This window comes from Hibiscus syriacus, unplaced genomic scaffold, assembly GCF_006381635.1.
Source record: "Hibiscus syriacus cultivar Baekdansim isolate YM2019G1 unplaced genomic scaffold, ASM638163v2 tig00110819_pilon, whole genome shotgun sequence".
Taxonomy (NCBI): domain Eukaryota; kingdom Viridiplantae; phylum Streptophyta; class Magnoliopsida; order Malvales; family Malvaceae; genus Hibiscus; species Hibiscus syriacus.
In genome coordinates, this window is record NW_024062875.1 from 262,446 (window position 1) to 288,697 (window position 26,252).

At 30.4% G+C, this 26,252-nt stretch overlaps 2 protein-coding genes and 1 pseudogene across 2 annotated transcripts; 2 read left to right on the forward strand and 1 right to left on the reverse strand.

Moving 5' to 3' along the window:
• Nucleotides 1-1,626: 1,626 nt before the first annotated feature.
• On the reverse strand, nucleotides 1,627-5,657 carry LOC120142055 (COP9 signalosome complex subunit 2-like). The gene is made up of 12 exons (XM_039156813.1): nucleotides 5,591-5,657; nucleotides 5,371-5,463; nucleotides 4,934-5,012; nucleotides 4,327-4,567; nucleotides 4,169-4,243; nucleotides 3,946-4,080; nucleotides 3,220-3,407; nucleotides 2,550-2,618; nucleotides 2,367-2,457; nucleotides 2,129-2,263; nucleotides 1,873-1,985; nucleotides 1,627-1,783 (listed from the first exon to the last, which is right to left on the reverse strand). The coding sequence occupies exons 1-12, from the start codon at nucleotides 5,598-5,600 to the stop codon at nucleotides 1,693-1,695; spliced, it is 1,320 nt and encodes a 439-aa protein (XP_039012744.1). The 5' UTR covers nucleotides 5,601-5,657; the 3' UTR covers nucleotides 1,627-1,692.
• Nucleotides 5,658-9,312: 3,655 nt separating this feature from the next.
• On the forward strand, nucleotides 9,313-12,092 carry LOC120142017 (annotated as a pseudogene).
• Nucleotides 12,093-16,904: 4,812 nt separating this feature from the next.
• LOC120142093 lies at nucleotides 16,905-18,433 on the forward strand. The gene is made up of 2 exons (XM_039156855.1): nucleotides 16,905-17,604; nucleotides 17,703-18,433. The coding sequence occupies exons 1-2, from the start codon at nucleotides 16,905-16,907 to the stop codon at nucleotides 18,410-18,412; spliced, it is 1,410 nt and encodes a 469-aa protein (XP_039012786.1). The 3' UTR covers nucleotides 18,413-18,433.
• Nucleotides 18,434-26,252: the final 7,819 nt, after the last annotated feature.

Consider the following 26,252-nt stretch of genomic DNA (forward strand, 5'->3'; position numbering starts at 1 on the left):
TAAATAATTTGATAAAAATCAATAAAAAATTTGCTGATCAAAACTGAAAATTATTGATTAATACTTAAATAGTAGTAAAAAAATTTTAGAAGAATTTTGTTTATTTGTGAAATAAGTACTGATAATATGATCCAGAATACTAACAATTATTTATTATCAATAAAATAATGAAATAAATGAAAATGTCAATAATTTATAGAGTATATAGTTAAAAACTCTCAATTGACACATTTTCTCTCCTAATTTGTGAGTTCAATAATCATTAAGAATAAAATAAAATAAATAAAAATAATATTCTCATCTGACAAATAGTTGATATCGTTAATAATACATCATTACCACTCAGAGAATACTTGTAAACTAATCGTGAAAATATTTTTTTTAGAAAATATAATTACCCTAGTATTAGAGTATTTCTCCAACGAAACGTAACCTCAGTGTAATCCTAATCTTCCACGTGAAGTTACCAATCTTGCTTCTGCTTTCAAGTTTTTCCTATTCGATCGTAAATAAGTAAAAGGGTTCTACATGTGAGAAAGAGGTTCCTGTCAAATCTGTTGCCAACTGTTATAGGAAAAAAAAAGTAGCTAAAGATAACCGATTTGGCCTAATGAAATGAGATACTAAATTTTTTTTTAAACAAAATCAAGAGATCGAATTTTGATATTTGCATAAAAAAACAATTTGGATTGAGAAAATCATCATATATTGGACCTCTATAATATCCTATCTGAATTAATCGATTAATAAATAAATATAGTATTTATACAAAACTAGTAGTCAAGATATATAACGCATATATGGATGAACAAATTGATAATCGCGTTGCCATGTTCAAATGTTCGGAATCGAGATTAGATGTAGCAAATGTTGATTGTGTAGTTGTCGAAAACGCCAATTATCACACTGTTAAATAGATGAATCAGATTTTGTTCAACTTATCTCTTAAAATTTAAATTAATTGAATCAAATTATTCAGTTTTTAAAATTAATTCTACTTTCTTAAAAAATTGAATAGAGTTAAAATTTTGCAATTCGAATATCTAGAAATTATGATTAACAAATTAATATAAATACTCATTAGAACCTTATCAATTACAAACATGAATAATTTGGTTCCTTTCGATAAAAATCTTTATTAAATTTGGATAATATATAATATTGTATATGATTTAAAAGTTCCGTATATCTAAATCCAATATCCATTACATATCGAATTATTATTTTTTAAATAATTTAATAAAGTTGAACATTTAATAATATTTCAAACATATATTGCTGTTTGAATCAAAGGTAAAATCAATTAAAAAGCAAATAATAGAACATTTGGATTTCAAATATATTAAACAAGTTCAAAACAAATTATAATCCTGTTCTTTTAACTAATTCCCTTTCTTTCAAATATTCATTTTGTTTTCTTGTATATTTATATAAATTTTAATTCGATCAAATATTCATACCATGTTCCTATCATTTTCCACTTCATATAACAGCCTCAAACTCTGAATCAAAATTCTTGCAAACAGGCAAATATATCAATATATGTGCAACCTTGGCTAACCAAAAACAAAAACATATAATAATTCAAGGTTCTACATATCTAAAATTACCCAACATAAGAAAGCAAAGCATATTTTTGTAGTCTCAAGAAGAAAAAGAAAAGGAAGGAGAGTACCTTGGCATCTTTCATTCTCAACAAACCCGGTTGGTGATGGTTTGAGAAAGGGACCTGAGTTGCGTGTTCCATTTTTCAATAGCAGTGTACTTCTTCATACCCTTCGACCTGCACGAGCAAGGAAATGCAAGTAGAAGTGTGACATTGGTTCAACTTTTAACTCAACGCCATGGTAGTGTATGGATAAGTTGGCTGACCTGTTACCACGCTCCAAAATCCGGTTCACTTGATCAATATGCCCATCGATACGATTATCCAAGATCAAGGAAACCAACAACTGCTCTACATCTTTTTCTGGCACATTGAGTTCCTGAATGTTTAAAGTTCATGGAGAAGTTTAACCGATATATATTTGTGAGAAATAAACAAACACATGTGGAGTTTATTATAAAAAACAGAGTTCAAGAAATGCTAGCTGAAAAAAATAACATAAGGAAAAAGACTATCTTTCACCTTTGATATGAAAGGGATACGTATTCTTGTATATGGTTTTATAAGCTTTAGTAGCACCTGAGTTCTGACATTCTTCAAAAGATCTTCGATGTAATTTCGGATGAACGGATCATCCATGATTGTCCTTCTGTTACTCTATGAAAGTGAGATTATGATGATGATGATGATGATACAAAAAGAACAGCAAAGAGATGTAAACAACAATATATATCAGAACATCTGAAAGCATTGTACAAACCTTGAGAATTTTTTCAAACTCTATTATCTCATTTCGTTGATAGGCTGCTATAAGGTTTGTCATCGCCAAAATCTCAGGATCATTTTTGTACCTGTAGTAATTGCAGTGAGGGGAGAGAGACAGAGACGTAGAAAGAGATAAGGACTACATTTAGTAGGTAATGATATATATATATAAACTTACGGCTTTGCCTCCTGACCATCAAAAGGATTAACTTCAGATTCCATCAGCATGTTAGCCAGAACAAGGTATCTGGAAGTGGAACCACAAGATGAAAAGATAAATTTGAAACTTTACCTAATTGGTAAAAGACAGGACCAAGAGGTATCTATACAAGGCATACAGGGACTTATTTATTGGGTAAGATAATAATATATTTGAAATATCTCTCTTCCTGTTACAACCCTTCCCTTCTATTGTACTCCTCGAGGATAGTCTTCTCCAGTTCTCTTACCAAGTCTATCCTTACTTTCTCTTTCTTTTTTGCTCTCTGAGATCTAACTGACTGGGATTTTGTTCATATTCCTCCATATTGACCATTCCTCACAATCTGTCCTCAACCCTTTATGGCCCTTCTATGGCAATTACTTATGCCATTTTAGATAAGAGAACATTTGAACTCAGTAACCCCTCAAACATGTTCAGATCAATGCTGTCCATTTTATACATTTGTTATGGGCAGTCACCTTCATGCTGTAATGTGGTTAAATCAGAAGGCTGGCAAGGAATCACGGATAATGAAATTCACCTCTCATGTTGAAAATTATAATCCAAATGAAAGAGAAAAGAGAAGCATGCATCAAATTGAAAATGTGAAAAACTACATAAGGAAAAAAGACAGAAACAATCATACTTTAGGCATTGTATACGTCTCTGATTTCCAGCTTCATCATAGTTCTTGAAAGCTTCAAAGAAGTCTGTCGCTGCCTCAGCCCATTGGCGCTCAGCCATATGCATCTTGCCACCACATTCACGAATTATTCCCATGATCCTTGGATGTGGTATTGCAGACTTAACAGCAAGAGCTTTCTGGTATAGTTGCTGCATTTAAACCAATATCTCAGATACAGCTAAACCACAATGTAAGACAAGACCCAGACATATACCATATAGCTTTTGTAAAACAATTATCAGAAAGAACCAATGTTGGTATTTCAGCTATCATATAATAAAAAAAAACAAAGTTATAAATATCCATCAGGAAGAAAGGTAGTGAAACTTCTGATTTCAGTATTAACTGAGTGATTCATGCTAATGTGAACAATATCTTGACCAGGATTCAAATAAATATTTCAGACTACAAGTGAATATACTCTAGTAGTTCCAAGTTTGAAAGTTGCCAGAATTCAAAAGATAGAAAAAGTTCTTATCAAAAAAAAAAAAGATAGAAAAAGTAAGACACAGGTGTAGACTTTAATGCCCAAGGGTCTAGAGGTTTCATATCCTAGTATAACATTGCTTCACACGAATTCCAAAGGAAACAAACATGATATTTGGCAAACAAATTGGGTACATATTCTACTGTGTATATCACTTATATGAGAGAAAAATGATGACAATAAAAAGGATGTTGAAATACCTTGAGCTTTTTGTTGTTCTTTGTCTCAGTATACATTTGAATTTCAATTGCATATACCTCCAGAAGCTGACTTCCCTTCTTTTGATCATCTGTTCCGTCTTCCTTTTGACAGGATTTATGAAGTTCCTTCAAAATCTGATAGTGCAACATTAATGCTGATTATTTTCTTGCGTTCTGTATCCTGCATAAATAAAATTGAAATTCTCAGGTTTGGAAAAGATAACTTGCTCATCCGCCCATACTCACCCATATCGAACCAGATCTTGCAAAGCTTAAGATTTGTCTTAAACCAAAGTCTCTGCAAGACAGAGAGTAAATATATCACATCCTCATGCAAATGCTGAAGTCGACATTGTATTGTACATCTGATAATTTCCTAACCTCATTCTTTGCCTCCTCAAGGGCCTTTAGAGTGGTTTGATAGAATTCCTGCAGGAGCCCAAAATTTTGACTAACAGACCCAGAAACAAAATCCATAATATTATTTATACATTTCTCGCTGTAATTTCGCGTCACAGCTGATTTGATGTACGTTAGCATCTCCCTGTAAGCTTCCATCATTTCTTTATACTTTCCTAACCAGTAATAGAGCTTTACAGTTTGCTTTAGAGCTTTGAATCCCCTGTCATAGAAAACTAATTAATATTGAGGAATAAGGCTCAGACACAATACATATTTTTGGTGAATGAGATAATTGTTTTTAATGGATAGATAAAACAAATACCCCAAGCCGTAGTGGTTGCAAGAAGCCAAAAACTCTATTTATATAAAGGTTATTTGCTTGAATTAAAGAGAGGATCCCATGCAAAAGAGGCAACAAACAACATATCTTCTAATAATGTGCCTATAATGAGCTAAATCATTAAAACACTTGGCACAAGAAAGCAAGAATAAAAAGCATTAGTTGGTAGCAATTATAAGAAGGCTAGATAGCAACCATAATATACCAGAAAGTAAAAGATATAAATATCATTTCCGGAGAACTCACCATTCAGCCTTCTCGGGTTCCATACTAACCACTTCAGCAAAACCAGTAAGAGCTCCTTCAGGGTCTGTTTCCACCAAACCTGTTATGACAAGAAAACAAATAATCAGTAACAAGAAGTAGGAAATCGTTATGATCGTCAACCAACAAACAAGGTTTTTAAGCATTTATCCAGACCGAATTGAACCCTTGAGCACAACTCCACTGCTTTCCATGGTGGAGAAAATGAAATTCAATAACCATCTACCATATGATATATTAATTATTAAATTTATCGAGAGGACATTTCGAAAAAGGTTGTGGATAAACTATAATGAACCTAACAAGTTTAGATTATTATTCAGCCACTACGCAACAATTATAACTGTATAATTTCCCAATTTGAGAGGGATAAACTCTAAACAGCACTTCACACTCAAAAAATATGTATTAAAAAAAACCTTTGGAATTGTAGTATTGATTTTCAATATCGACGTCTTGTTCCTCAGGCTCCTCATCAGAATATTCAAATCCATAATCCTCCATATCTGCATCTGCCCAATTCCAAAAACGAATCGATTTTACCAAGCACTAATAGCGAAAAAAAATATATATATATATATAGGTAACTGTAGATAATTTATAAGATAAGAAGATCAGAGATAAAAGAAAAGTAGATACCTGAAGCCATGATTATTGGATTAAAATCGGGTTGTGAACTTTGGTGGGCACTGAGAGAATCGACGGTGAAGTGTCGATTTGAATAAAATTAACTAAGCTACAAAAAGCTGCCTTGCTTCGTGCGGAAATTGTTTGTTTGTTTTAACTTTTTATAAAAACATCACGAAAATGGTAAAACTCGTTTTAGGTCCTCTCAGTTATAAGATTAAAAATACTAATCCTATTAATAAAGATATGCCATTCATGTGAAAAAATAATAAAATAATTAATTTTATCGTTGAATAAAAAATCAATCTATAAAGTTTAGTGAGTAAATTCAAAAAATTAAAAATATAATTAGTGAAATAAGAGAGAGAAAGTAAAATTATGTGATGAATGGTGTAGTTTACCCTATATATTTTTATCAAAAAATAAATTATTTATATTTATATTTGACTTTTTAAATTAAAATCAAATTAATATAATATATAAAATTTTATTATTAAATTTATTATTATATCAATTAAAAGTATATAAAAAAATTAAAATCAGAGATAGAATCATGTTACATAATGTAAAATTATTTTAATTTTACACAGATTTATGATCGTTGGATGCGAGAAAATAGATTACTGAAACAAATAGTAGGCAATGATAAGATATTCACTGGGAGAAAAAAAAATCAATCTCAACTATTTATTTTCACTCATCCAATGATCCTAAATTTGTATAAAACTAAAGAATTTTACATTGTATAAGTAAATATTAACCCTTAAAATTATTATTATCATTAATTATTTATTTTAAATTTGATCAAAATTGATTTTTTTGGGACGTTTTATCCTGAAGCATAAGAGATTTAAATTTATCAAATATATATATTTATAAATGAATAATTATTCGTTAATATTTTAATTTTGTTAAATATTTATGATATTTTAATTTAATATTTTATATTTATTTTATTAAAATTTTAAGTACATACGATTTTAATACGTTATAATTTTATTTATTATTATAAATTAAATTTATTTGTTGAGTAAAAAATATGTTATATAAATAATTTTTATATATTATAAATTCAAAAAATTAATCGAATCGAATTGAGCGATCAAAATAGAACAAAAACTGAAATTTAGTAATGATTTTGAAGAAAAAGTAGTCGGATGATCAAAATGGAACTACAAGAATAATCGAGTGATTTAATATGTAATTTACTCTTGTACTTTGCAATGATTTAAACAATTAAAATAATAATTTAAACTTTATAATAACAAAACGTCTTAGAAAATACTTTATAAATAACTATGTATAAATATATAATTTAGAGGACAATGTATAAAACTTTTTATTTTAATCGGATGCAAATTATTTATAAACAAAGTTATTTACGTGAATAATTATGGAAGAGTTTGACTTAGACCATGGTCAACGAAATTATACACATCTATTTGCAATGATGTTTAGCTGAGTATAATTAATATTTTGGTCAACTTTTATAAAAGAGTTGATGTATTTTTTTTAAAAAATTGTTATAGTTTGACATTTTTCGTTTTTCTTAGTTTTTAAAATTGCACATTTTAGTTTTTCATTAATTTCAATCAATTATTTAATATGAATTATTTTTTAAAATTTGTTTTAATAGTATGGAGTGATTATAAGATAATATATGTTCATAATTTTCTTAACTAATTAATAATACACACACAACAAATGTAATTGCTCGAATCTCTAAAAATAACAACATTTCATTTTATCATAAAAACTATGTAATGGTGCATTTTTAAAACTTACGATGAATTGACATAATAATTTAACATTTTATGCGGTTAAATAGTTTTTTTATACATTTAAGAAAACATTGAAAGGAACAAACTAAACTATCAGGTTAAAGGAATCATTTTTATTCCTAAAAATCCTATATTTGAATACCAGAGACTGCATGATATTTAAACGTTTCTTGTTAAATGATTTAAAGTCTTTAGAACATATATTACAACTTATAAGTACCCTCAAATAATAATAAAACATAGAAAGAGTCGATCAAATTAATAATTAATTTATATTTAAGAATATTATATATTCCTTTAATAGTACAATAAATCCCCAAACTTTTGAATTTTCTATTTTCATCCTCAAATTAATCCAAATATATAATTAGTTTCAACCATAGTTTAACTTAAATTTTATTTTTTAAAACATATAATAATATAATGTGGCCTAACGATTTTATTAGCAAGAGACGTGATTAGTATATACATATAGTTTGTGATGAAATTGAAATGTTCAAAAGTTTAGAGACTAATTTATTAAATCCCTTATAAAATATATATTTTTTATTCAGCTAAGGTGATTACAAAGTAGTATATGTTCTAAATACTCTCAACCATTTGACAATAAATGTTCAATCACTCTTGTAACCGTTGATGCTCGAACACATGACCTATAGGAACAACAATAATTCCTTTAACAAATAAGGTTAGTTGATTCGTGCCTCTTATAAACATATAGTTATTCTAACACAAATGAACTCTTCTAATAAATTGTTATTTTATTATATTCGAATCATTTTAATAAAAAATTAAAAATCAAAATAGAACACAATAAAATTTAAAAATAAAGTTGAATGCAAATAAAAAATATTTCAATAGTCTCTCAACTTATTTATAGCATTGTTATTTAAAAATTGTTGTTATTCCTTAACTTCGAGCACTTTAAATATTATAGATATGTGCGTATAACATCAAATAGTTGATAGTTATTTTTAAATAAATAATATCTTAAACTTACCTTATAGTAATAAAAAAACTAAAAATGAAAACTAAAAATACTTCGATTATAAAAGAGATGACGTTCGTACAGTGTTACGTACAATTTGACGGTGACGAAGAGGAAAGGGTCTAAGATTAAAGATCTTGATATTCAACAGTCAAGAGTTGCATAGCAGAGACGTATAGGGATGGTAATGGGTCGGGTATTGGTCTTCCGTCCCCGTTAAAAAAATCTGTACCCGTCCCTATTTAAAAAGTCGCGGAGATTTAAACGATGATCCCCATCGGGTAATCGGGGAAAACCGCGGGGAAACGGGTATCCCTGTTTAGCATAAACGGTTATTTACACGGGTATCGGGGCGGATATATATATTTAAATTAAATATATAAATATTATATATATATATATATATTTTAATTTAATTTAAATTTATTAATATTATTTATATATATATATATATATAATATTTATTTTTAATATTTATCGGGTTGGGTATCGGGCCGAGTAATCGGATAATTGGGGCGGGGATTACTAAACCCGTCCCCGTCCCCGTTTAATATAAACGATTTTTCCCGATCCCCGTCCCCGTCCCCGTTTAACATAAATATTTTTTTCCGTACCCGTTTAATTCAATTTTTAATTTTTTTCCTCGGGTTCGAATTTTTTTATCATCCTATAGACGTATTATGCTAAAAGTCAATATTCATATACAATTTATTTCCCTTGTGCCTTGTGGGGACTTTAAATCCGTAATTGGGGGCATGAAACTTAGATTTTGATGAAGATTGTGTCAACAGTATTTATTATATTATTTAAGAAAGACGTAGACATTTTTCATTTTCAATCCAGCCACCTTCCATTGACCAATGCAACGCCCTGACCTGCTACCTTCCCTCCTGTTTTCCTGCCCGTTTCTTCAAAATCCCCTTTGTTTCTTCTGTTTTCGGGTTCCTTAACTGAACAAAATGACTCTTTAAATGGGATTAACTTTGGGTTCTTTTCATTTCTTCTTCTACCACTATGGGTTATCGTTTTCGTCAGGAAATTTTATTCTTCTTCTTCTTCGTCTCCCCCTCAGCCTTATTGTTTGATCTTCTTCCAGTCATGGGGATTTGCTGGCCTAAACCTGCTAAGTGTTCTCATGCTTCTTCCACTAATTTCTCAGGTCAGTCTATAACTTCCCCCCCCCCCTTCATTTAATTCATTTGTTATGTGACTTTTCTGGGGTATAATTAATAGCCTTTCAACTATATATGTTGTCTGGGTTTTGGGTGTGTGTTCTTCTAAAACAAAGTTCCATGAGCAAAGAGTTTCGATGGATTTTACTTTCTGAAGTTTGTGAGATATTGATCTGATGAGCCAAAACAAGAACGTTAGGTACATCTCATCTGACATTCTGCTGGTAGCTTAGAGTGAAGGTGATTTTTAGGCTGATTTTCTGCTTGTACAAATCTTAAATGCACTTTGTTGATAATGGATTAAACCCATGCAATTTATGGATGAAATCAAAAGACTAATTTGGTTTGGCTGATGTATTTTGAAGCTTGCCTTTGAGCAAACAAAGGGCAATTTCATTTAGTTATAAATCTTTTTCAATATCTAATATGAATCCAAAGGGGTTCCCTGCATTCTCTGATCAACTATCTTGTTTTTTTCTTTTGGTGAAATTAGTATTAAGCAAAGAATTTTGCATTTGTCGTTAGTAAGATAGGATTATGGTCATTTTTCTGGTTGTTTTATTTGTTTTTTCCTTCCGGATATGTTGTGTGGGGGTTATGAGACCAGTTGACAGATAAATTTCTGTTGTTTTGCTAACTTAGAATACAATTAATACTAAAATATATCTATTTTCATGTTTCTCTGGTAGTTTCATGTGTTTAATTAATGAACCGCAGGTTTGATATGGCTTTAGAAGTCCGTAAATTCATAAATTATGTTTCTTGTTGTTTAAGGTAGTGCAAAGACTTATAGTAACACAGAGCCGGAATCAACTTCTTCAACCCAGAAATCACCTAAGGAAACTCGGAACAAACCATTCATATCTTCAAAACCTCATAAATCAGTTTCCATCAGTCTAAAGTCTTTCACTTTTAGTGATCTTAAAAATGCCACCAAAAACTTCGGGTCCGAAACACTTCTCGGGGAAGGAGGGTTTGGATTTGCTTATAAAGGTTGGATTGATGAGTACACGTTTGTGCCGACCAAGCCGGGTACTGGAATCGTCGTAGCTATCAAAAAGCTCAATCCAGAAAGTTTTCAGGGGCACAAGGAATGGCTTGTATGTAAACTTTGTTTATTAGTTTCATTTTTCCCTTTTTGTTTTCTCTTTTTCCAGATATTGCAAGTTCATATTTGTGAACCTGATTCCTTGCTGATCAACATTTTTAGGCGGAAGTTAACTATTTGGGTCAACTTCACCATGAAAATCTTGTGAAACTCATTGGTTACTGTGTGGAGTCTGAAAATAGACTTTTGGTTTGAGTTTATGCAAAAGGGAAGTTTGGAGAATCACTTATTTAAAAGTTAGTTTCTATCTTTCTGCAGAGCTGACACTTTTTCCATTGATCTTCTTCTCATTATGTTAAATCATATACCATGAATCAACAGCATGTCAAAGTGCGAGTTTAGGCCATACTATATGAATCCAGTACTCCCAGTTGCAGAACTTTATGCAGGGCAGCTAGAGTTATATGGTTTTAGGCCTTTAGGATGGTGTCACTTTTGTTCATGAATCATTTTTAAATTTCTCTTTTTCATTAGTGTGTTTGGTTTGTCAAGTAAGAATCCGACTATGTTACTCAGAAGGTGTCACGTACGAACACTAAACCCGTTATTCTTTTCTTCTTTCAGAAGGTGTTCAACCGATTTCTTGGGCTACACGGATGCATATTGCCCAGGGCGTTGTGCAGGGATTGACCTTTTTACATAGCTTAGATGCTAATGTAATCTACCGTGATTTAAAGGCTTCCAATATTCTTCTAGATTCGGTAATGCTGACACATCGAAAGTTCTGGTTTGGACCAAGTTGCATACCAGATATGTTCCATTGAACATTCCACTTGATTCAGTGATTAATGTTATTTCCATATAAACTTATGTAGGATTACAATGCGAAGCTTTTGGATTTCGGGTTAGCAAGAGATGGTCCAACTGGTGATAACACCCATGTTTCAATCAGAGTTGTCGGAACTCAAGGTTATGCAGCCCCTGAATACGTTGCTACAGGTTTGTTCATACTCTCTTTTGAACATAATATGCTTAGCATGATCATACCAGCAACTGCTTTGTAGCATTGTACTAACGAACTTGTTCAAACCTCGAATGCAGGTCATTTGACCCCAAAGAGCGATGTGTACAGCTTTGGTGTTGTACTATTAGAGCTACTTTCGAGGCGACGGGCAATGGACGATGAGAGAGTTGGGTTTTCGGAAGAAACACTAGTGGAATGGGCGAAACCGTTCCTAAGTGACAACAGGAAAGTACTACGAATAATGGACACGAGGTTGGGAGGCCAGTTGCACTCACGTTGCAGTGCTTGCATACGGATCCGAAGTACAGGCCCTGCATGACTGATGCTATAGCCTCGTTGGAACGTCTCCATGCAACAAAGCGAGCATCACCAAGGAATTATCTTGAAATATATGGTTTTCTTCCTGCAAATTCTAGTACGGTGAGCTGGAATTATCTTGAACCGTAAACCGGAATCGTCTCGAACCACCAATCAAGGGCTAGTATCTAGGCAAACAAAATGTATGAGATGTATTATATCAGAGTTTATGTGAGTATTGTTGATGAACATTGTGGATAAATAAGTTTTTGCAACATCAAAATCTATATGAACATTAAACGTCTGTTTTTCTTGAATAATTCTTAAAAAGAAAAATGATTTATATATATATCGACTGTAATTCTTTTATTTATAAGTAATGTGAATATTTCTTTAAAGTTTAATTTTCCTACTATATAAACAATTACACACAAAAAATAAAAAATCAGTTACAATATAATAAATCATTCGAACTCGATATATTTTGCATACAAAAAAGATTCGAACTCGATATATTCTTAAACAATATCAAGCTACTTATCACTTGAACCAACACCATTGATAGGATTTATAGTTTTTAAAATAACTATTTCTTGCTATCTTTTTTGGTTACAAAGAGAATGAAGAACTAAAGGTGTAAACTAAGGCATTTGAAAACTTTTGGTAAAGGAATTCCCCTCGCATCAGCTTCAAGGCAATGAAGAATTTTTGCAGCTGGTGAATCAAATATCACAAGCTTTTCATCAATGCTACAACTTACTTTTAAGAGAAATTTATCTCCGAAGAACGAACTCCCAAACTTTGAATGTCTGCAATAATTGTCCCCATAGGGTGAATATTCACATCGCCAACTTCTATATGGTGCAAGGCCAGTGTAGCATTCAACTCACACTTAATGGCTCTATATCTATGATCCCATGAAACTATTAAGCCGATTCTAATGGCATGGAGTTCAACCGTAAAGTTTGTGCAAACTCCCAAGTGAGCCGTAAATCCCAAAATCCACTCACCAATTATGCTTCTCAAGATGCCTCCAGCACCTGCAATTCCCGGATTTCCCTTACAAGCCCCATCAGTATTTAATTTTATCTTTCCATGTCGCGGGGATTGTCGCATAATTTGAGAATGAATTATCGACGACCGAATGGGGTTCCTATTTGCTAGCAACACCTCCTTCGTTTGTATTGATAATATTATGCCAAAGCTTAACACCATCATGTATACTATCATCTGGTTCAAAGATCTTTATTATATTTTAGTTTGTGATATTTATATTGATCTAAAGGGGAATTGTTATTATTATATATTTATATTTATTAATATTAAATGCAATATTATCTCATTTATCCATTAAAACGATCTTTTATTTTATTAAATAATTCTACATTTATAATACATTGACAGAGCATAAAAAATAGCTTATATAGGAAAAGTTGATAAACTTGGGAAACTAGTTGGGAGTGAAAAATAACATTTTAAAAATAATGAAAGCAGAAGTAAAGTGATAATGAAATATTAATTAATTAGATAAAATAAATAAAAAACAAAAAACAATTTGGTGTGCTAAATATCTGCAATAAAATAAATCAACAGTTGTACAAAATTAAATTTGACTAATTTAATTCAAATCCAATTATTTAAATTAATTTATACTAGTCGAATATTAATATAGACCGGATATGATGACTTAAACTTTATTTGAAATCTAAAACAAATCAAATTTTATTAAAATTGGCTCAAATTTTAGTTGGACAGATATAGACTTTTATAAATGTTAACTAGAATTGAAAACAACTCAAATTGAAGTAATCTGAACAAAAAATAATCTAAATTTAATCTACTTAAATTTGACTCGAATCAAACATTAATAAATTTTTAATTAAATAGCTGAATCAAATTAAATGAATAATCAATTTATTATTATCTATTTTTAAGCAACAAGATAAATAATAAAATAATGTATATTTTATCATCCTTTTATATTATATTATCAATTACCTTTGATAATATTTTAATAATATGTACAAAAATGGTCTCCCGACTATATGACACTACTTTATTGAATCCTAAGATTATTATAAGTTATAAAATGGTCACTTGACTATTAAAAGTTATAAAATGAGTCCCTTGACTATTAAAAGTTACAAAAATTTCATCAGACTATTTATATGTTCCAAACTCATCATTTTTGTTAAAAAAACTAATGGTAGTCTGAGTTTGACGTTAACTCGTTGACTATATCAAAATCTCAAACGATTATCATATCTCAGTCAACAAATTAACATCTAATTCAGGCTGTCATAATTTTTTTATAAAAAAAGAACGAATTCGAAACACATGAATAGTCAAGTGATAATTTTACATTTCTTAATAGTTGAGAGAATTAATAAAATAATATTCTATAATCAGATACTATATGTGTGATTTACCCTTTAATAATTCAATATTACCCATCATGAACTTTAAGTCAATGATGCATAGTAGGTAAGCTGGCGAGTTTTTGATGGATCATGGATTGGTAAGAGGCTTATAATTGGGGTCTGGGATAGGGGGTTTTGTAATTGGGTCATGGTGGATCATCGTACATGTAGAATAGTAAGCTAATTTATAAAATAATTTTTTTTAAATATTTTAATTAATATTACATTTTTATTTTACGGACGCATTTATTAGAAAATCAAATCTTCTTTAAAAATTAATATTTTTATTATTACTGAGATTACTCAATAAATTTTTAAAACAATTCTTTAAATTTCAAAGGCTTAAAATATCATTAGAGCTAATTAAAAATAATAATGCTAATACTAGTTGAGCCAAAATGACATTTTTCGAATAATTATAAAGCTATTTCAACTTGAGCAGCCTTTAAGCCGGAGAAGCCGCCACGGGTGGAGTGGGATTTGTATGTATTATTCATCCACTACAATTTATTGATAAACCAAATATTTTTTAAATATTTTAAACTATAATTAGCTAATTGGCAAGCAACTAACAAGTGGTAATAACTTATTAATAAAAAGGATGAATGAGTACAAAAAGAGGAAACAAAAATACTTGTATAAATCCTTTGACTTGATCCCAATTAAGATTTAAATGAAGGGTATCATAATTAAATAATTATATATGAAAAGCTTATTACAATATTTTTTACATTTTAAATGAAAATATATGTGGGAAAATTATGATACAAATAGTTTATATTATTATTATTTATTTAAAGTTGAATAATATGATGCAAGTAAAATGGAAAAAAACTAAAATATTAAAAATTTCTTGAATTATATATATATATATATATATATATATATATATATATATATATATATATATATTTCTAAAATATTATACTTAAATATTTTTTTTGTTTTCAATTTTTTAATTAAAATTGAGTAAGTATAAGATAATATATGTTCAAAAATAACTCTCAATAATTTAACATTAAACGTTCATACCTTTAACATTCATGGTGTTTAAACCCATGACCTAAAAAGACAACATTAATTCTTTTACCACATACGTCAATTAATTTGCATTTTTGTTTTCAATTTATATCTGAATAAATTCTATTTTTTAATAATAATAATAAAAAAACTGCGTCAAGAAGTGTAGAAGTGGCAAGGACTTATTTATTTATTTATATATTTTTATTTTATTTTACTTATATATTCCAAAAGTAGTTTTTGTTGGAGATCCTTTACTTATAAGATAAAAAAAATTAGTTGACCCTATTCCCATATGTAATGGGTAAGAGGGAGGTAGGGTAGTGGGGGCACCAGGTTGAAAGCAGCTTCCGTGGAAGACATCTGTTATGAATTTCCTTCAGTAGGACTCGATCTCACGATCACAAGGTTAAGAGCCTTGCGCTTTACTTATAAGATGTTTTGCTTAAAATGTTGAAATAAAAATATATGTAATCGAAATAATTCATTACGAAGTTTTTTTAAATTAATTTTCCCTTTAATTTACCTTTAGAAATTCATTTTCTGACAATGGTTAATTGAATTTTTAAAATCATATATTTTTCTTTAATTATGTTTTATTAAAAGATTGATTTCATCAAATAATTGAAGAAGTTAGTGTACCTTAAATTAAATGAAATTTATTATTTAATAAGAAATCTCGAGTTAATTAGATAGGGTAAAGAGTAACACCTCATGATTATTCAACTTATTAATTAAAAATCAAACTATTATTTTTAAGAATATATTCACTTTAAATTACGTAATTTTTTTTTATAAATTTGAGATGAATACAAGATAATATATATTCAAAGACTTTCAACTATTTGAAAATAAATACTTATACTTTTATATACGTAGTGTTTAAACTTGATATCTTAAAGAATAACAATAAACTTTTTAATTATTGGAGTCATTTTGTTAGTGCTTAAGTTACAAGATTTTTGAAATGTTGAAAGGGGACACTTTTCTAATAGCTAAAGCAAAACCCTAACTTATAGATGATCAATTGAACATTGATGAACTTACGACCTTGCATCGAATTCAAGAAAAGGCAAACATTTTATATGCTTAATTTGAAAGATAATACTTATTTTACAGCTATTCGGTCAAAATAAATAAAGGTATAATTTCCCTTTTAGTCCCTATGCTATACTGAATATCTTAATTAGATCTCTTTAATTTAATTTAGCATAATTTGATCCTATATTTAATAATATTATAAATAGATCTAAATTAACAACTTTATCAATGAAGGGGCTAAAAGAAGAAATTAGAAGAAGAAGAAACCCTGAAACCAAAGGCTATATTTACTAATTTATTCCTCTCAAAATCTTGTCCTTTTGCAAACTGTCTTAAGAATAAATTAAGGAATCTTAAAAAAAATAAAAATCAAGTCCAAGCTCCAAGGCTTTATTCACACTGAGAAATCCTTTATAAATAGGCTCATTATCTGCAATATGTTTCATCATCTCTTCTCCATTGATCAACTCGATCACTTAAAAATACAGCAGAAGGAGAAAGAAGCATTCAAGCAGTGTGTCAAATCCTTTATACTATGAAGCCACGTAGTATATTGGCGATTCTCGTTATTATGTTGCTGTGCACTGAAGCCGTCATTGTGCATGGTGATAATAAGGGTGGCAACGGAAACGGAAATGGAAATGGCAACGGCAACGGAAATGGAAATGGCAACGGGAACGGAAATGGAAATGGAAACGGAAACGGCAACGGCAATGGTAATGGCAACGGGAACGGGAACGGAAATGGAAATGGAAACGGAAACGGAAATGGCAATGGTAATGGAAACGGCAACGGTAATGGAAACGGCAACGGTAATGGAAATGGAAACGGAAATGGCAACGGTAATGGAAATGGCAATGGTAATGGAAATGGAAACGGCAATGGCAACGGAAATGGAAATGGCAACGGCAACGGTAATGGCAATGGCAACGGCAACGGTAATGGAAATGGCAATGGCAATGGTAATGGAAATGGCAATGGAAACGGCAACGGTAATGGCAACGACAAGGGCAATGGTGATAAGAATAAGAAGAAATATGATGATGAAGTGGATTATGACCACTTGTCACCATCGAAGAGTGGACAAGAACGTGCCTACTGCAAAGCCAAAGGTGCTTGTTACCACCAGACTCTTATTTGCCCCTCTGAATGCCCTCGAAGGAAGCCTAAGCATAATAAGAAGCAGAAGGGTTGCCATATCAACTGTGCCAGCAAGTGTGAAGCCACTTGCAAGTGTAAGCATAATTAATACCTTTAATTCTCACCTTTATTAACCCTAATTCCAAGTTTATGGGCTGATTCTAAAACTCACATTCTTTTTATTTGTTTCCAGGGAGGAAACCAGAATGTGATGGCTATGGTTCTATTTGCTATGACCCTCGTTTTATTGGCGGTGATGGAGTTATGTTCTACTTCCATGGAGCTAAAGATGGAAACTTTGCCATCGTCTCCGATGATAAGCTTCAAATCAATGCTCATTTCATCGGCACTAGACCACAAGGAAGGACTCGCGATTTCACATGGGTGCAAGCCTTGGCCGTCATGTTCGATACCCACACTCTTGTCATCGGAGCAAATAGAGTTTCTCATTGGGACGACAACATCGATGCTCTAAGTGTTCGATGGGATGGCGACACTGTTAACATCCCTTACGACGGAGAAGCCGAATGGAGGAATGGACGAGTGTTGATCGAAAGAACCGATGACAGAAACAACATTCTTGTCAAAGTATCGGGATTGGTGGAGATTTACATAAGGGTGAGACCGATTGGAAAAAAGGAAAATAGGGTTCATAAGTATCAGTTACCAGATGATAATGCCTTTGCTCACTTGGAAACACAGTTCAAATTCAGCAACTTAAGTGATGAAGTTGAAGGAGTGTTGGGAAAAACGTACCAGCCTGGTTATATGAGTCCAGTGAAGAGAGGGGTGCCAATGCCCATAATGGGTGGGGAAGATAGGTATCAAACCCCATCACTGTTTTCAACTTTCTGCAAGGCTTGCAGGTTTCAGAGATCTTCTGTATCAGTTGCCAGCATCTGAACTGAGTTTCATATTCTGCATTTCCATATTAATAACAATTAACTCACAGAATAAATTTGTAAGAGAATAAGGGCCATAAGAATATTGCCCATTACACTTTCATGTACTAAAATATTTATTAATATGATAAACTACTTATTTAGTCACTCAACTTTTCGTGCGGCTCTATTTTTGTCACATAAATATTTTTATTTAAAATCATATCTAATGTTACATTTTGATTTCCTTTTGTTCATCCGTCATTAAAATATTAATAGTGATGATGATGTGTCATCATAAGATAATGCCACATCTTCATTGAAAAAAATAAAAAAATGACACGTCGACATTTCTATTAATGTTTTAACGACGAGTGACTAAAATAAATTCAGAATGTAACGTTAGGTATAATTTTAAAAAAAATAGTTTGGTTACCAAAATATAACCAAACGACTAGTTGTGTGACTAAATACATAGTTTATCCAATTTTAATCCTTCTTTCTTTTGCTGGAATTTCAATGATTTGTTTTGCTATTCTCATTCTAATTTTCTGAATTTAAGTTTTTGTTTAATAACGGTTAATTTTTAAGGTACAGATTTACCCAAGTATTTTGAATTCAATTTTTTGGACACCAGTTCAATTATATACTAATCCTGAATCTTATTTATTGTAATTCATTTAATTAGACAAATAATATAAAGAAATTATTAATAAAATAGATTATTAATAAAAATATCAAATTTTAAGATAAATATATACTCATTCTAGAACACACTTACATCCATTACTGAACAACACCCTTCTAACAATAAAACTAGTTGTTTGATGCAAGTTAGAATTGCAGACATGGAATGCTCGAATACGTTTATCACACTTTTATCCTTCCCCCTGACACGCATGACAAATCAAAGAGGATTGATCCTCGACAAAGCACACTGAACCAAATCAGGAGCAACATGATTAGTCTCATGATTGACATAATGCATCTCAAATGCATCTCAAGTTGTGAGTTGTCTTACATGATCATGCACACTTCGTTGAGTATCAATCTGAAGGGGAATTGTTATTATTATATATTTATATTTATTAATATTAAAATGCAATATTATCTCATTTATCCATTAAAACGATCTTTTATTTTATTAAATAATTCTACATTTATAATACATTGATAGAGCATAAAAAATATCTTATATAGGAAAAGTTGATAAACTTGGGAAACTAGTTGGGAGTGAAAAATAATATTTTAAAAATAATGAAAGGAGAAGTAAAGTGATAATGAAATATTAATTAATTAGATAAAATAATAAAAAAATAAAAAACAAATTGGTGTGATAAATATCTGCAATAAAATAAATCAATAGTTGTACAAAATTAAATTTGACTAATTTAATTCAAATCCAATTATTTAAATTAATTTATACTAGTCGAATATTAATATAGACCGGATATGATGACTTAAACTTGATTTGAAATCTAAAACAAATCAAATTTTATTAAAATTGGCTCAAATTTTAGTTGGACAGATATAGACTTTTATAAATGTTAATTAGAATTGAAAACAACTCAAATTGAAGCAATCAGAACAAAAAATAATCTAAATTTAATCTACTTAAATTTGACTCAAATAAAAAATTAATAAATTTTTAATTAAATAGTTGAATCAAAGTAAATGAATCATCAATTTATTATTATCTATTTTTAAGCAACAAGATAAATAATAAAATTATGTATATTTTATCATCCTTTTATATTATATTATCAATTACCTTTGATAATATTTTAATAATGGGTACATAAATGGTCTCCCGACTATATGATACTACTTTATTGAATCCTCCGATTATTATAAGTTATAAAATGGTCCCTTGACTATAGGGTGTTGCTTTGATGAGTCCCTCGACTATTAGAAGTTACAAAAATTTCATCAGACTATTTATATGTTCCAAACTCATCATTTTTATTAAAAAAAACTAATGGTAGTCTGAGTTTGACGTTAACTCGTTGACTATATCAAAATCTCAAATGATTATCATATCTCAGTCAACAAATTAACATCTAATTCAGGCTGTCATAATTTTTTTATAAAAAAAGAACGAATTCGAAACACATGAATAGTCAAGTGATAATTTTACATTTCTTAATAGTTGAGAGAATTAATAAAATAATATTCTATAATCAGATACTATATGTGTGATTTACCCTTTAATAATTCAATATTACCTATCATGAACTTTAAGTCAATGATGCATAGTAGGTAAGCTGGCGAGTTTTTGATGGATCATGGATTGGTAAGAGGCTTATAATTGGGGTCTGGGATAGGGGGTTTTGTAATTGGGTCATGGTGGATTATCGTACATGTAGAATAGTAAGCTAATTTATAAAATAATATTTTTTTAATATTTTAATTAATATTATATTTTTATTTTACGGACGCATTTATTAGAAAATCAAATCTTCTTTAAAATTAATATTTTTATTAGTACTGAGATTACTCAATAAATTTTTAAAACAATTCTTTAAATTTCAAAGGCTTAAAATATCATTAGAGCTAATTAAAAAAAATAATGCTAGTACTAGTTGAGCCAAAATGACATTTTTCGAATAATTATAAAGCTATTTCAACTTGAGCAGCCTTTAAGCCGGTGAAGCCGCCACGGGTGGAGTGGGATTTGTATGTATTATTCATCCACTACAATTTATTGATAAACCGAATATTTTTTTAATGTTTTAAACTATAATTAGTTAATTGGAAAGCAATTAACAAGTGGTAATAACTTATTAATAAAAAGGATGAATGAGTACAAAAAGAGGAAACAAAAATACTTGTATAAATCCTTGGACTTGATCCCAATTAAGATTTAAATGAAGGGTATCATAATTAATTAATTATATATGAAAAGCTTATTACAATATTTTTTACATTTTAAATGAAAATATATGTGGGAAAATTATGATACAAATAGTTTATATATTATTTTTTATTTAAAGTTGAATAATATGATGCAAGTAAAATGAAAAAAAATATTAAAAATTTCTTGAATTGCATATATATATATATATATATATATATATTTAAAATATTATACTTAAATACTTTTTTGTTTTCAATTTTTTAATTAAAATTGAGTAAATATAAGATAATATATGTTCAAAAATAACTCTCAATCATTTAACATTAAACGTTTACACCCTTAACATTATGGTGTTTAAACCCATGACCTAAAAGGACAATATTAATTCTTTTACCACCGACGTCAATTGATTTGCATTTTTGTTTTCATTTTATATATGAATAAATTCTATTTTTAATAATAAAAAAAGTTGCATCAAAAAGTGTAGAAGTGGCAAGGACTTATTTATTTATTTATATTTTATTTTGCTTATATATTCCAAAAGTAGTTTTTGTTGGAGATCCTTTACTTATAAGATAAAAAAAAATTAGTTGACATTATTCTCATATGTAATGGGGTAAAGGGGAGGTAGGGTAGTAGGCTGCCCCTAACGCCAGGTTGAGAGCAGCTTCCGTGGAAGACCTTCGTTATGAATTGCCCTCAGTGGGACTCGATCCCACGACCACAAGGTTAAGAGCCTTGCGCTTTACTTATAAGATGTTGTTGAGTTAATCGATTGACGAATATGGCCAAGAGGGGGTGAATTGGGGATTAAAATTTTGGTGGAAGCTTTTGCAGAAAATTGAAAGAGATTTGCACAGCTATTTAGAGTGGTTCGACTTTCTCAACTGAAGTCTACGTCCACTACCTTAGATATCCACACTAAGGATTTTCCACAAATTCACTAATTTGTCTTTCTTTTGAGGACAAAGAGTAACCTTACAAACCCTTAAGAATTATACCCCAAATTCTTGAAAACATTCTCTCCCAAAGAGAACAATACAAATTTGCAAACTTACAAGGAAATCCTCACAAGGTAGATTGTTTGCACAATTCTAGAACAAAGAAAAGAACACTCAAGAATGAATACAATTGAGCACAATAAGTGTTCTTGAAAGCAAAATGAATATTGAATGAAAGATAGGCTTGAAATGCTCAAACTTGAGGTTTGATGCTTTCTCTTTGATTCTCTCTTGATTCTAGTTGCTTGATGTTTCTTGTTGTTGATCATTGGCTTCTAAGCTTGCTTAAATACACCTTGAATTACTTCTGAACGTTGGGGATCATTAATGAAATTATTGTAGCCGTTTAAGTGTGAAAACAATAAATATTTCTGATTGGAGCGTGGGGTGAATCGGTACCCCTCATGGGGAATCGGTTCCCTAAGTGTAAAATTCAAATATTTCGACCGTTGAACAATGGGGGAAATTGGTACCCCCTGGGAGAATCGGTTCCCTCCGAGCATACTGGAATTCTCGGAGCCAAACCATTCAGGGGGGAATCGGTACCCCCTTGGGGGGGAATCAGTTCCCTCTGAGCAATCTGAAATTTTTGGCTTTAAAATGGTTCGAAATATTTTGTAAAATCATTTTGAAATTATTTTAAGATTAAAACTTAATTTTACACTTGAGTAAGGATTTAAAATGAACTTTGAAATACTTTGAGTAATATTTTGATATTCGATTTAATATATCGAATATGCTTTAGAAAAATCATTTTCAAAATTAAAATTCTTTTAATTTAATTTGTTATATCGAAACATCAAAATGTTTTCAACAATCTCCCCATTTTTTATATAACAAAACATTTTAAGATTTTCTAATTTCAAAATGAATTTTGATTTTGAAAAATACTACTCCCTCTTACTTTAACACTACTCCTAAAAAACGCTTTTATCTCCTCCTTTTTGTTAAATCAAAAAGACTCGTAAAAGATTTTAAACAAGGTTTTGAAATCATTTAGCCAATTGATTATAAATATATATAGCTTAAACTGCTAAGAACACAATCAAAAGAGAGGTTAGCCATTAGTTTCATAAATAATATTCATAAACATGTAATGGATAATTGGTCATATATGTCTAAAGATGCAAAATAAACACGAAATCCAAATCAAATGTATTAAACATAAGTTTGAACAACCAAAAATAAATAATCCAAAAGCATTCAAAATGTTTTAACAATAATGAAAGTATCCAAGTTCAATCCAAACAAGCAAAGCAAAGATTAAAGTTCAAGCATCCGTAGGAGGATCGAGAGGTGGGAAATGAGCTCGTATAGCTACCATTTCATGAGTGAGTTCATTAATACGAGCGATGGTTGCCTCATTGTTTGCACGCATCTCCCGGAGAATTTCCAATTGTTGAGCTTCCATAGTCGAGAAGTGAGATTCTATGGAAGTGAAGCGAGAATCCAATGATGCATAACGGAAATCAAATGTCTCCATGAATGATTGAAAATATGGAGGCACATGATATTCTTGCTGAGCTTGCTCCTCATGTTGTTCTGGCTCATCGTCGGCTTCGTCAATATCTTGCATTAATTGCTCAAGTTCGGGATCCTCGTCATCTGCTGGAGGAGCTTGTGAAGAACTAGCTCCCGGAGTATCTTCAGAAGATCGAACCCATTCACCGGTGTCCTTATTCTTTATCCATCCCGCTTTCGTTAAGGAAAGAAGATTAATTTGTTTCTTGTGAGGAAAGACGACATCTAGACCTACTCTAAGCCCAGCTTTATAAAATAGATTACTTAGAATGCAACCATAAACTAGAGAGGAACAAAGTTTCTTATTTGGTACTAAGTTTACGGTTTCAACGATTTCAGCAAAAATAATCTCAGGAAGATTTATTTTAATACTGTTTTGGAAACAATGTAACCACCAAAGATCTAAAGCACGAAGAGTAGAGTAACGACCTCCGGATGGTCGAAACCATCAAGAAATCATTAGATGAAGAAAATGATCATGAATATCTAAGACACTCGCACTATCCCTTCTTTTATAACGAGAACCTAAAAGCTGTTTTTCATTTGATATACCATCATTATCTAATCCTAATTCATTAGTTATGTAAGCCGAGTCAAGATGGATGAATTGTCCTAGGAGATAGGAATGAACTGCTATGGTTTTGGTTTGAGCTCGGTTTTTAACACACACGGCATTTGAATAGAATATGCAAACAAGTTGATGGTAAACTATAGGTTCAAGGTTACAAAGTTTATCAAATTTCCACTATTGTAAGAGAGGAAGATATCTAAAATTGATATCTATCATAGCTTGACGAGAAGGGATACATTCTTCTCTAATTTTGTAAGAGTCAAAATATTGATAATACCAAAAACGATGATTTCTAGGACTAGGATGATTGAAACACGAGTTTTGGATAGTCATATTAGGATCAACAGGATTAGGAATTGGAATTTCAGGAATAGGAGGAGGATTTGGAGGTGGATTTGGTTGACGGTTTGAGCGACTAGATGATGACCTAGCACGTTTAGGATTGGACATTGTTTAGGAAATCGGAATAGAATGGATAACCTACAATTTAGAAAACACATGTATGCAATTCAATCAATCCCAAAACTCAATTGAGTTCTCAATATTTCAAGGTTCTCTAAACCAATCCTAATGGGCAAAGTTTTCGAAAAACTTATTGAAAAATAAGATTTTGAAAATCAATATATGTATAGTTTTTATAACAACAACATAATTCAATCAAAACACAATAATTTTTTTTATTTTGAAAATTTCAAAATTTTGGAAAAATCTTGTGTTTTTTGATGAAATTAGTTGTAAAAATTTAGTTTCTAAACACTAATAAGAAATGCCCGATCATTATTTCTATTTAGAACTAATTAAAACTAGCCATACGTTCAAAATCAATGAAATAGAGAGTTTAGAAAAATTTACCTTGAAAGATGAGATTAAGTGGATTTTGATGTTGTTTGCACGATTTTAATGATGCTAGCAGGTTTAGGAGATGATATTTGAAGAGAATTCTGATTAAAAACGTTGATTTGAGGCAAAAATGGAGATAGTGAGAGTAGAGAGGGGAAACGATGGTAAGGAAGAGAAGAAAAGAGGGTTTGAGCCAAAAACAAGGGTTTTGCCCCGATAAAACCAGAACCCCAGGGGGTATCGATTCCCCTAGGGGGAATCAGTTCCCCTTCAAAGGGGTATCGATTCCCTCTGCCTTATAATTAAAAAATATATATTTTAAACACTCAAAATGCTAAATTACTCTTTTCTAGTGGTGTTGGCAACTCATATATCAAAAATTAATTATGTTCAATGAATCAAATTAATCCTTAAACTACATTTGAACATAAAGTTAATTTTTCATCAAAAATCATAAACTCCCCCTAACTAATAGCAAAGAATGCAATCAAAAATTATTATAAGCATTTTTCATTTATTCTTAAAAGGGCTAAATTTATTTTAAACACTAAGTGAAGATAGGTCAGTTAAACCTAATTCTCTCATAAGTGTCCAAAAACGTTCCTTGTCTAAAGGTTTTGTAAAGATATCCGCTAATTGATGCAAAGTATCAACAAATTCTAGAACTACATATTACTTAGTGACATTGTCTCTAATGAAGTGATGTCTTATTTCAATGTGCTTAGTTCTAGAGTGTTGGATGGGATTTTTAGTGAGACAAATATCACTAGTATTGTCACACTTGATAGGAATGGTACCTACTTCAATTCCATAATAAAAAAGTTGTTGTTTCATCCATAAAACTTGTGCACAACAACTACCAGCTGAAATGTATTCGGCTTCAGTGGTAGATAATGCAACACAATTTTGTTTCTTTGAAAACCAAGAAATCAACATATTTCCAAGGAATTGGCAAGTACCGGAGGTGTTTTTCCTATCTAATTTGCATCCTCCATAATCCGCATCAGAAAAGGCATGCAAGCTAAAGCTATAGTCTCTAGGATACCAAAGTCCTAAACTAGGAGTGTCCTTA